The sequence below is a fragment of the Megascapheus bottae genome, chromosome 19, assembly GCF_031878675.1.
Source record: "Megascapheus bottae isolate mThoBot1 chromosome 19, mThoBot2.hap1, whole genome shotgun sequence".
NCBI lineage: Eukaryota > Metazoa > Chordata > Mammalia > Rodentia > Geomyidae > Megascapheus > Megascapheus bottae.
The window spans coordinates 8,450,884-8,463,662 of record NC_143527.1 but is presented as its reverse complement, the minus strand read 5'-3'; the positions used below and the strand labels follow the sequence as shown (position 1 = coordinate 8,463,662).

At 41.6% G+C, this 12,779-nt stretch overlaps 1 protein-coding gene across 2 annotated transcripts; it reads left to right on the top strand.

Moving 5' to 3' along the window:
• The first annotated feature begins 635 nt into the window (after positions 1-635).
• On the top strand, positions 636-10,400 carry Serpinb12 (serpin family B member 12). 2 transcript variants are annotated; one of them, XM_090353559.1, is made up of 8 exons: positions 636-803; positions 3,092-3,163; positions 3,597-3,599; positions 4,042-4,182; positions 5,441-5,558; positions 7,125-7,267; positions 8,535-8,702; positions 9,863-10,400. In XM_090353559.1, exons 1-8 carry the CDS (start codon positions 636-638, stop codon positions 10,265-10,267), a joined length of 1,218 nt encoding a protein of 405 aa, XP_090209685.1. In that variant the 3' UTR covers positions 10,268-10,400. The 2 variants fall into 2 exon arrangements, with proteins under 2 accessions (XP_090209685.1, XP_090209684.1); XM_090353558.1 differs by lacking the exon at positions 3,597-3,599 and having other exon boundaries at positions 3,092-3,223.
• The last annotated feature ends 2,379 nt before the right edge of the window (positions 10,401-12,779 follow it).

The window sequence follows — 12,779 nt, the reverse complement described above, 5'->3', positions numbered from 1 at the left end:
TAGGGAAATAATATTAAACAATTTTGTAAAGCAAAAAATAGGTATGTGATATGAGATCTTCCTAACAACCAATCAAAACTGACCATGACTACAGCAGGTGATGGACAAATACATGAAGAGACAACTATAGGGAGACCTAAAGATAGGAAAGAGCACATGGTAAAATATTAGCAGGTATTAATGAAATGTCAATTAGAAATACTATACCCTATTATAATTTTTAAAATGGTCAAGAATGCCAAGTAGTGATATTATCTAAGGATGGTAAGATTGTGATGCATCCATAGTTCGGAGTATAAAAGTTTAAAACCTTTATAAAATTTGGCCTACAACTACCAGTTTGAAAAAGATATCCTAAAGAAATAATATGAAGAAATTCAGGTCTATATTTATGAAGATGTTCATTGGAGTGTTTTTCTAATTAATACATTGGTAGCTTTCTATAGAATGAGGCAGTACTGAATTCCCATACACATATCCATCTCTCTGTATATCTCTACAGTCTATAAATTGATTTATAAATATATAGAACTGTCTGTCTGTGCATGTTTAGAAATGAGAATTGTTTGCTTATTTATTGCTATGCACTCACTAATTATTTTTCCTCATTGTTTTAGGTTGTCATCACGTTTACAATGGATTCCCTCATAGCAGCAAACAGCAAATTTTGCTTTGATCTTTTCCAAGTGATCAGCAAAGATGATGGTCATCAGAATATATTTTTCTCTCCTCTGAGCCTCTCAGCTGCCCTTGGCATGGTCCGCTTGGGGGCTAGAAGCGACAGCGCACATCAGATCGATGAGGTGTGTGTTCATGCTGGCGCAGTGTGAGTCTTGAACTCTGGGTCTACTCTCCTCCGAGTAAGACGATACTCACTCTGCCCTCAGATGAGTGGAGGTGTCCCTTCAAGCTGTGCTTTCAGAGCCATCTGACTCTGAGCCTTTACTTATATCCTCCCTTCTTCCCTTCCTCCTTTCTTCTTTTCCTTCCCTCCTTCCATCCTTTTTTTCTCTTTTAATTTCTCTATTTCTTTCATTTGTTTTAACCCAGATCCTTGAGCTTGCTAGATGAGTGAGTGTTCTATCACTTTTGAAATACAGTCTTGCTAATTTCTCTAGTGCTGGTCTTCAACTTGAGATTCTCCTACCTCTGCTTCCTAAGTAGGATTACAGCCCTGTACTGCCATGTGAGGCTCTTCTGACCTTGTTTTTGCTTTGATTCTACCATTCTTCAAGGTTCAAATAAATTTCCATCTCCTTTATAGAGCTGCTCCTTCTTCCACAGTGTGATAGCTTTTCTCATTCATCTTCTGTGCTTCTATTTCTGTCCGCACATAAGTTACTTTAAAAATTCTTTGATACTAATATGGCTATTAATTTTTAATATGTGTATGTGCTTTTATCTCTGGCTCATTCCATTAAGTACATATCTGTTCGGTAGCAAATATTTTTCATGATTGGAGAACTTGGCATTTTCTGGACCTCTGTCTTTCTCATATCAGACCATATTTGTCAGAAAATCTTGCTGGCTTTTCCATTGAAGTAGATTCAGAATCCAGGCACTTGGCACCGCCTTCCTGAGTTCTGAGCTCCACACATCTCTCCTAACTTGCTACTCTGAAGCCTTCCAGCACTGCTCTGACCGTCTAAGATCCTTTCTCAGTGCAATCCTGTTTCTCAGCTGCTGGAAAAACCAGACTTCTCTTTGAGCCCACAGTGAACACACAGGTCCAGGGACCCTCATGACACACCCCGTGTCTTCATCTTCTACCGTTCCCTCTTCTCTTTCCTGCCTGTTACTCTGGTCTCTTTGCTTCTATGAAAGAGTCACACATGCTTGATGTGGGGACTCGTGTAGGTCCCTTTGCCTGGTGGCCTTCAGATACCTAGTCTCATAGGTTACTTTCTCCTTCAAGACCTTGCTTAGTGTTTCCCATTTCTGAAAGGTCCACTCTGACTTCCCAGCCCAATGCCCCAGCCAAGATCTCAGTCCTCAGCGGGTTCCTAGCCATTCTCCATGTGGCCTTTGGTCATTTGACATGCTCTGCACACTAGTCAGTTGCCATTATTCTTCCGTGCTTCCTCCTCTAAGAATGTAACTTCTAAAACAGGAATCTTTGTCCTAGATCAGAGTTTGGCCTAGAATGAAAGTGACACAGACAGTTCCCCCATAGGAATTATAGGCTCCTGAGGTTTGTATTTCCTCGGATTTTGCATTTAGTGCAAGGGTTTGAAGGCTGCTGTTCTAGAATGCAGAGGAGTTAAATTCAAGGATTGAGGTTAAATGTGTTTGGAGTTATTATGACCCATCTGTCTCCTTAGCCTTGCTGGATTAATATTATTTTCTTGGCTATAGAATATGCCTCGGATCCTCTAGTTCCAGTTAAGATCTTTCTCCAAGCATTCAGTAGTCAGTTGCACATCATCTCAATACTGTGGTTTGAGCAGCACAGAGTGTGCCTCCCCTCCCTGTTTTTGTTTTATTAAGAGACTTTGGCAGCTTGTCTTGTCATCCTCACTCCCCCAACTTATTTGAAATTCTAGATTACTATTGTTTCCCACAAATTTGGGAGCTACATACATAATTAAAAGAATTTTAGAAGCTAATTGAAGAGGTGAGATAGGTAAGAATAGTTTTGATCACCAATGCTTTGTTTCACATTTCTAAATATTAACATTAAATATTAACAAAAATGTTTCATGTGGTATTTTACATTCGTATTGTACACATGATCATAATGTATGCATGCACATTCACATTTTATATACTGTATGTGTGCACAATGTAGACTTATTCTAGCCAATTTGAACTGGCCGTGCACAAAGTTCTTGATAGCTACATGTAACTCATGGATTTTTTTCCCTATTCTTTTAGTCTGGCTATGTTAATTCAGTCCCAGGGAGGAGTAATATTCTGTTGCTTCCCCTCTAGTACACCTAATAATCTAAGAAAAAGAAACGTCTTTACTTTCTTGATGCTAGTCCTGGGAACTCTGTAATCATCATTGCCATGTTATGAAAATGTGTCTGAAACCATTTAGATTTCCCACTGCTTCTGTTGTCTGAAGGACTCTTATCCCCTTGTTTCACAGGTACTCCACTTCAATGAACTTTCCCAGAATGAAAGCCAAGAATCCGAAGCTTGTCTAAAAAGCACAAAAGAAGTGCCGGCTGAAAGCTCTCTGGAAGGGCAGAAAGGGAAGACAGAGGCTCCTGATAAGCAGGTAAGCTGCATTTCTCAGTTGTCCTCTTGGCAAACTGCTCATGTATTTGGTGATGGTTGCTTAGCCCCTTGAATTAGATTACCTTAATGACCTCCATTTTCTAGTTATACTATCCTATGGTCTTGGATGTGAGTTACTTTTTCAGTGAGAAGACATTGCTATCTTCCTCATGAGAAAGAAACTTTGACCCTGGCCCATTAGCATGGGCATCAAGTGAGAGGTCTTCAGGACAGGATGGTCAAAGTGGGGGGAAGGTGGAAGGTTAGGGGTCACTGGGGGATTCTGGCTCTCTCCTCTCCCCTCCTCTTCTCCTCTTGTCTGCTTCCTCAGACCAGGAGCTAGAAAGATCTCCCCCATATTATCCCTGCCTTAGAAAGTTCAATAGGAGAATGGATGGATAATTGGCTTTCTTTTATCTTTTATATTTTAAGTAGTAAGAAAACATGGCAGAGCTGTATTGAATAAACAACCAAGCAGAAAACAGACCTGTAGACAATTAGACAGGCAAAGGCATGCTCTCACAGAGTGTGGGAGACATATCAACTTTCTTAGATCTTTTTGAATGCAGGAAAAACCAAAGGACCCCTAAAATGCTCTGTAACAATCACCCTGGATGGTACTGAATCTGGTACACACTTTCCGTGAATGACCCAGCATCACAAGCTTGCTGTAGGCCACTCTCAGTCGTCACATAACAACACAGGACAATGACATGTCCCTGAGTGGCTCTAACTAGTATAAAAAAATTCTTCTTTTAGCCACATGTAGTCTTTCTCCTTGACCTCTTTCAGGTCACATTGTGTTTTTTCTTTGATTAGGCGGAGTCTTCAAATGGTGAGAATCGACTGCTCAGCTGCTACTTTGGGAAACTTCTCTCCAAATTAGATAGAGCCAAAGCATTTTACACCCTCAGTATGGCCAACAGGCTGTATGGAGAGCAGGAATTCCCAATCTGCCCGGTGAGTTGCCTGTGGATGGTGACATTGTGTGGTGGCCACAGAATGATTAGGTGCAATGTAGCAGGAGATTCTCTGCCAGGATGGTGAGGGGAGGCTCGGTGCGGTGTCTCGAATTCTCCTCTGTCCCATATCTTGGTTTCCCTCTTGCCATCCTTGTACATGGCAGAGAGTGGCGGGCAAGGAGGGTGAGGGGAGCAGTGTTCAGAGGCAGATAGGGCTGTCTTTCCCAGGCAAGGCCCCTGGGAGGTGTAGTTGGCTCTTCTATGCTTATTGGCTGCCCTCGGGTATTTTGCTAAGCCTTCCTTTTGTGGCATGATTGAGGCCTCAGGGGAACTTCGGTGATCTTCAGGAAAGATATGGCATGGCCAACAGGGTCAGTTCAGTGGGAGTCAGGAGCCACAGGTCTTGTCCCTGTGGACAGGCCTCTGCTTGGGCTCCAACTATTGCTGTAGCATTCAGAAAGAGCCATGTACCCAGCAACAGATCTGAAGGAAATGACCCAGGCCAAGCTGCCACCCATGTAGTTAAAGCAGTCCTGGGAGTGAGGGGCCAGCAAACCAACTCTTCACTCCATATCAGATGAGAAAAATCCACATTTAACAACATACATATCACATGACACAATAGTTCTGGTATATAATAGTATTCATTGTCTGTGATCTTTTCACAATGGATTGGTTAACTAAAGCAGTATGTGGAAGGAGTAGCTGTAAGTATAGACTACTTCGTGAACACAAATTCTATGCCCTACATTGTCAAAACAATAACTGAAATGCCCTTGGGATAACCAAGACTGGGGACAGATTTCCTTGGATTGGTTCTATGCAACTTCTTTTTTTCATATGTTTTTATTGTAATTAATAAAAGATGCATTAATTCACATACATTGTCGATGCAACTTCTTTACAATTGCTTGAGTTCATCATGTAAGAAAGTCAAATGTGTTACAAGAAAATTTCAAATATAGGAAATTCCCTCCTCCCCCACCAATCAGCTAACAACTTCAGATTTTCCATTTAGAAATGCAGTGTATGCTAAAATAAAGAACACCGTGCCCCCTCTGAAAGAGTGTAGTCTTTATAACTATACTTCAGAAATGCATGATCATGTCTTTCACAAACAAGGCTGAGGCTAGCTGGAAATGTTGTGTGGATCAAAACCTCTATCTGATTAGGCTGTTGGAGACTGAGTTAGTCTTACCCATTAACAGTTCCACATAATTTTGTTGTACTCTATTCCTTGTATTGCAATCAAACAGGAATATGTAGACGGTGTGATTGAATTTTACCACACTACGATTGAAAGTGTTGATTTTCGGAAAGACACTGAAAATTCCAGACAAAAGATAAACTTCTGGGTTGAAAGTCAATGCCAAGGTAAGAAAGACCACCTGCATTTCAGACAAAACCAGCTGACTGAGCTTTTCTGATAGCTAATCTGATGGGGGCTAGATATTTCTATAGGTAAACTATGTTCAGAGTTCATTTGGAACAGTAGCAAACAATTACATTGTTTCTGTTGCTTATTGTCACTCTTTTGAGCCAATGTAAATAAACGTCCTGCCTTTCAACCGAGGTAGGATGTTAATTCTATTAACAGAAAGAGGCTAGCAAAAGGTAACACAGCATTTCCAGTTATCCCAGTCCATACAAAAATAATAAAAGTTGGGCTGGGAGTTTGGTCTAGTGGTTAAAGTGCTTGCCTAGCATGCATGAAGACCTGGGTTCGATTCCTTGGTACCACATACACAGAAAAAAGCCGGAAGTGGTGCTGAGGCTCAAGTGGTAGAGCTCTAGCCTTGAGAAAGTCCAAGGACAGTGCTCAGGCCTTGAGCTCAAGCCCAGGACTGGCAAAAAAAAATAATAAATGTCTTTGGGCCAAATTTTTGGTGACTAAAGTGGCATTTCTTAGAAAAAGAGCCACCTGAAAGGGTATCAATGTTTGTGAAGTAATGTACCTTCTATCTGGTGAATATAACGTAACCCTTTTATTAATTACAATAAAAATATATGAACAAATAAAAACAAAAGATAGACCATCTGTTAGCACAAAAAAAAAAAGAAAAAGAGTCACCTCTCCACTTTTTTTTTTTTTTTTGGTTAATTTGGAGATAAGAGTCTCAGACTTTTCTACCAGGGCCAGCTTTTAACCTCCATCATCACATATCAGCCTTCTGAGTAGCTAGCACTACAGGCACGTGGCACCAGCACCCATATCTCAGTCACATTTAACTATAATTCATTTCTACCCACACCCTACTATGAGATCTTCAGTTTTCTTGAGTTGTTCTTGAACGAGACATTCTCTAACCTTGGGCATATTGAAGGGTATTAAGATATTAAGAGTTATGGGGCCGGGAGTTTGGCCTAGTGGTAGAGTGCTTGCCTAGCATGCACAAAGATCCAGGTTCGATTCCTCGGTACCCCGCATACATAGCAAAAAGTCGGAAGTCGTGCTGAGGCTCAAGTGGTAGAGCTCTAGCCTTGAGAAAGTCCAAGGACAGTGCTCAGGCCCTGAGCTCAAGCCCAGGACTGGCAAAAAAAAAAAAAAGAGTTATGCTTCCATGAGTACTTTCTTTCGCACGTGTGTGTGTGTGTGTGTGTGTGTGTGTGTGTGTGTGTATGAGAGAGAGAGAGAGAGTGGGGGGGAGGGGAGGGCGGGAGAATTTTTGGGTGTGAACTCAGGGCCTCTCTCCCTTGTTTGAATTTCTCATTCTTGATTAGCATTCTACCCCCAAGATATACCTCTACTTTTGTCTTTTTGATAGCTAATTGGAGATAAGCATCTCAAGAAAATCTGAAGATTTTTCTTGCCCGGACTGGCTTTGAATGACAGTTCTCAGATCTCAGCGTTCTGAGTAGCTAGGATTGCAGGCATAAATCCTCTGTAAATGCATGTGATACAATGTATGTTTAGACTGTTCTCTGGCACTTTGTCTCTAGGGAAGATCAAGGAACTGTTCAGCAAGGACACCATCAATAATACAACTGTTCTGGTGCTGGTGAATGCTGTTTACTTCAAGGCCAAATGGGAAAAAAGCTTTGACTGTGAAAACACAGTTGATGCACCTTTCTCTCTAAATGAGGTACTGTATTAGAGCATTCAGTATACCAGATAGTCCACTCATCAGCCTCCCGCCCCCTAGTAAGACTGGCAATAGATACACTCAAATGTAAAGCCTAAGTTTTTAGTGTAAGCTTGCATTTACAATAAGAATACCTTGTGGTGAACAATAGTCAGAGCTGAGATTCACTGCGCATGTCCCATCTTGCTGTTGTGTAGTGGGTACGTATTTCAGAAAATCATGTTGGACATAATAAAATAAGTACAGATTTTGTCAAGCAATTAGAAATGAATACACTTACAAAGAGAAATTGGCGCCCTCATTTTGAACTCGGAGGAGTGAGAGGACTCCATGCCTTCTCTGAGTTTCTTTTTCCTGTTTCCTTGCAGTGTCTTCTCTCTTTGCTCCATCTCCTTTACCTGTATTTCCCCTCCATCCTCATGTCAGGAACTCAAAGCACCCAAGTCTACGTCTCGTGGGGGAAGTGCTCTGTGGTTATGTGGGCAGTTCTTGTAAAGAAGGGAAGAGAATACCCACCTACTACAGGGAGAACACTTCTTATATCATTTCACTTATGCTCTGTTATGAAATGGCTATTACTATTGCCATTGAGAATTTAAGAGAAAAAAATTGCAGAGGCAAATTTACTTGGTTATGCAATAGAAGTCACATCTCTGTTACTTCTCAACCCCCCGGGCTTAGACTTGGAGGAAATGGTAGGAGCTGTATCCAGCCAGCCACTGGGTACTAGTTTTAGCTTTATTACAGTGCATACATTTCTTTTTTTCCTGTCAAATGGTGAATATCCTCAGCTGTACTTTGGGGACTTTCTCAAAGTTCAAGGTTATTATGAAATGTATAGGCTTCCAGAGGAAGCCTAGTGGGTTTTCTTACTTAATATGTAGATGATTCCTCTCTAACCATGGCGCCCCTTGTTGCTGTGCCTGGGCTGTCTAGACGATAGGCATAGTGATATGGAGCCAGGTGATGGGTGGAGCTAGGAGCTGGGGGTGGAGCCAGCATTGAGGATGGGAAGCTGATAGGGCTTGCTTTGGTTGACAAGGTTATGGGAGATGTTTGGATGAAGAGACTACCGAGGAGAGGTCTTCAGAACTGCAAAGCAGATTAGAGGCACTGGGTAAGGCCAGGGCTGGTTGACCAGGGCAGAGAACTCTTAGGCTGGGTCATGAGCTCGGCTCCAGACTTGCTCATCTTGAAGAAATGAAGCAGGGCTTGGATTCTGTTAGCTTTATATGACTATCTGTGACTTTTTGCTTATCTACCACAGAATGAAAAGAAGAATGTAAAGATGATGACCCAAAAGGGTCAGTTTAGAATTGGCTTCATTGAGGAGCTGCAGGCCCAGATCCTGGAAATGAGGTACAACACAGGAAAGCTCAGCATGTTTATCCTGCTGCCGCCTTGTTCCAAGGACAACATAAAGGGTCTCCAAGAGGTAAGGCGTCATTTTCACCCGAATGCCAAATCATCAGAGAACAACACTATCATTTACCATCCGGAGAAAGGACGATATCCTGGCTGCCACTCATATCCAGGACTGTATAGGAATGTGGATGAGATTAGACATCTATGTCTTACTTGTTCAAACCTAAAGAAGAAATACAAAAGAAAAATAAAGGAACAGGAGCTTGTCTTTAAAAATTCACAGATTTATGCCATCGTTTTTCTAGCCTAAGGAATCTGGATGGCGAGTAACTTGGGGATTTCTAACACTGAAACAGCCTTTTCTGGGGTGGAATTATTGGATCTAGGGTAGTTCCATGTTTAGCTCTTTTTTTCTTTTTTTGAAGAACCTTCACACTGCTTTATTGAGTAGTTGAAGCTGACATTCCCATCAAGAGTGTAATAGAGTTTCCTTTAGCCCACATCCACACCAGCGTTATTGTTTCTGTTATCAATGATGGCTATTCTAATTGTGCATTTGTATTTTCCTTATGGCCAGAGATGTTGAGCATGTCTTCATGGGTCTGTTGGGCATTTTTACTTCCTCTTTTGCGAAGTCTCTATTTAACTCATTAGCCTATATTTTAACTAGGTTGTTGATTCTTTGAGGGTTTAGTTTTTTTTTAAGTTTGCAGAGGAATTTTAAATGAATCCATACTATTTAAAAACTTAGAAGGTTGTATTATTTCCTTCTTTTATTTATGTTTTTAACTTTTAAAAGAATTATCTTTAAAATTTAAATAATTGTACAAAAGGACTTCAATACAGCATATTAATTTATGAGTGCAATTCATTGATCCGTGTCACCTCTTCCATCATTCTGTGCCATCTTTTCCAACCCTACTTACCCCCTCATTTACCTGGCTCCATTTTCACATATGTCCATTGATTGATGTTACATACATATGCATATAACATCACCCACCCTTCCCCTCTCCATTCATTTCCCCTTCCCGTTCCATGACCTCTCCTCTCCTGACGACACATGTTTCAGCTTCTTGGCATTCATTTTGCTAAACTCTAGGTTGTTCAAAGGAGTTGAGCCGCTGTAGTTAAACAATGGCCGAAGTGGATTTAGGCACTTTGAAATAATTGAGGCATTCTTTGCAGGATTGTGATCTAATTCTATACATTATTTTCTTCCCCTTGTAGCTTGAAAAGCACATAAGCTATGAAAAAATAATGGCCTGGAGCAGCTCAGAAAACATGTCAGAAGAAGCAGTGTCTGTTTCCTTCCCTCTGTTTACCATGGAAAATACCTATGACCTCGATTCTACTCTGCAAGACATGGGCATTACAGATATCTTTGATGAGACGAAGGCCGATCTCACTGGAATCTCTCCAAGTCCTAAGCTGTACTTGTCCAAAGTGATCCACAAGACCTTTGTGGAGGTGGATGAAATAGGCACACAAGCAGCTGCAGGCACTGGGGCTGTGGGCACAGAACGGTCTCGGCCATCTTGGGTGGAGTTCAATGCCGATCACCCCTTTCTCTTTTACATCAAACACAATGAAACCCAGACAATTCTTTTCTATGGCAGGGTCTGCTCTCCTTGAAAGGGACACACTGTCCAGTGCTTGCATGTGAGAGGAAAATGCAATACAGTCTTCCCCTTGTATCATGGTTCCTTGTACCTCTGATAATATCTAAAGAGGATCCAGTTCTATCCTCACTGCATTCTCCCTTTCTACAGTTATCAGTCCCAGTTTCTCTTGATCTTCCTTTCACTCATCTGTCTGTTGGTATTGAGGCACTCTCACTACCTCTCTGACCTTTATGATCTTCGGCTTTCAAACATAGAATGTCCGTGTGTGATGGCTGGAGGAGATGATTCTTACATGCATTCCCAGCTACTTTGAACAGTTGAGATTCAAACTAAGCTAGGCAAAGATTAGTGAGACGCTCACTGCTGGTTATCTTAACCAGGGTGTGTTGGCTTGGGCCTGTCATCCCAGCTATGTGGGAGGCCGGGGAAGCAGAGATAGGAGGATCATGGTCTGAAGCCAGCCATATGCAAAAAGGCACAACTTTGCTCGAAAGTTCAGTAAAGACAAAGGGGGTGGGATCTTTTCGGAGGGGTAGACTTCCTGCCCAACAAGCATGATGCCCTGAGTTCAAACCACAGTACCACCAAAACAAAACAAACACATTAAAAAAGGCTCTATGACTTGAAAACCAGCCAACCTAGAGATCAGTATCCATTTTATTTACTTCCTTCCTTAGGAATAAACCCTCAAAGTTCATTAGACTGTCACGGTAGGATGGAAAACTCAAAAGCCACTTTAAGACACTTGACAAGAGACAGGATTTGCCTGGAATGCTTTGGAAACATGGCTGTATTTCTGTGCAAAAATAGTCATGGTACATCTTGGTTAAGGTATCCTGCTTCTTCTTCTTCCATCTTCTACTGCACAGATGGGGAAGGTGGCAGGTTGTGTGGAAGTATTTAAGTACTTGCTCAAGAACATATGATTCCTTCAAGCAGCACTCATTTGGAATAGAACAATGACATGGCATTTGTGTTATCAACTGGACATTGAGCCAAAAAGTGGATTTTTTTCATATAATTTTTATTGTAATTAATAGAAGGGTTACATTATATTCACCAGACAGAAGGTACATTACTTCACAAACATTGATACTCTTTCTCATGTCTTGGTCCCCATTTCCCTCCCCCCACCCCTGCCCCTCATCTTGTTTTCCCCCCTTCCCTATCTAATTTCAAATAACCAGATAAACATATATACAATATATTAGATAACAAGGTAAAATGCTGTAACCATATGAGATAACCAAGGGACAGCAAAAGAGATGAGAGATATAGTACATTAAGGACAACAATCACTCATTATATGGCTTTCAACAAGTGGATTTTTAAAGAAAGGTTGCTCTCAGTTTCCCTTGTTGAATAATATACTAAGACATCGTTATGTAACATTTCCCTCTATCTTTTCATTTACTTCTCCAGAGACTTTCTATCCGTAGCTAGTTGTTCAGAAAAACCCAGATTATTCCACCATAGTGAAAGCTCGGCTCCATCTTCTTCTTTTTCTCTGGGCCCCTTTGTCATACTCCAAGAAACCTTATGCCTGGACAAACCGTGAGAGCTCCTGTCATGGACATGATACATGTGCAGAGCCCTTTCAAGGTGGCTGCTTTGGGTCAAGCTCCACATCACTCAACGCCTGACCTCTGGGTGTTTAGACTTTTGGGTTCTCCAGCTTTGTCTCTGATAGAGCAATCTGAGTTCCTCATCTGAGCCTCAACGAACTGGTTTGGACTGATGAATGACTGGCCCTTTTAACTCAAGGAATAGGCCAGTTTCTTTTTTGTCAAGGTGACTTTCTGATCTTTGTTGTGGTCTAATGTCCCTGCATTGCCTGATGACAGCCTTCCCAGCTGAACAGTACTAGTTCAGGATGGCTGCAGCACGTTTTGCTGGAGTCAGTAGGTTAACATTTACCCTTTCTTCTTTCGTAGCAGTGGGGCTTGTGTTTAGGGTCTTGCATTTGTTTCTTAGGGTCTGGCCCTCTACCAGTTAAGCCATGCTCAACTGTCTTGCAGGAAACATTTCAAGCAAATTTTCTGGGGTTGGCTTTAAACTGCATTCCTCCTGAACCCACTTCTCAGGCAGCTGGGTCAATAGTTAACTATATGACTCAGTGATTATCCTCTTTTTCCATCCTCGGGGGCTTCATTCTGGTATGACAGACACATTTCCCATTCCACCCATGTGGGTGGAAATTGCAGCCTTCTCATGGATGAATCTTGTCATTGGGATTGTGAGGTAGTCTGGGGGAAAGGAAATTCTGACCTGTTTTTCTTGCATTGGCAAGATTTACCTTCCAGTATGACTGCCATAGGCAGAAGAAACATTCAGCTCAGCAGGCTGCTGCACTTGCTAGAAAACCCACCAGATCTGGAAGACTATCAGGAGAAGGAACTCCTGCATTTTTTAGCTCCTAGTTCCCTTTTTCCAGCAATGTTAATAGGTAGAAATAAGTAAGGTAATGCAGATTCCAAAGCAATGGATCCCTTTCTGCTGACGATAAATACTCTGTCAAGCAA

Bases quoted from the DNA above. Each gene is read 5' to 3' on its own strand.
- Serpinb12 (XM_090353558.1), top strand. From the start codon at position 636: ATGGATTCCCTCATAGCAGCAAACAGCAAATTTTGCTTTGATCTTTTC. The intron at 804-3,091 runs GTGTGTGTTCAT...CTTGTTTCACAG, and splicing joins GCGCACATCAGATCGATGAG to GTACTCCACTTCAATGAACT. The intron at 5,559-7,124 runs GTAAGAAAGACC...CTTTGTCTCTAG, and splicing joins GGTTGAAAGTCAATGCCAAG to GGAAGATCAAGGAACTGTTC.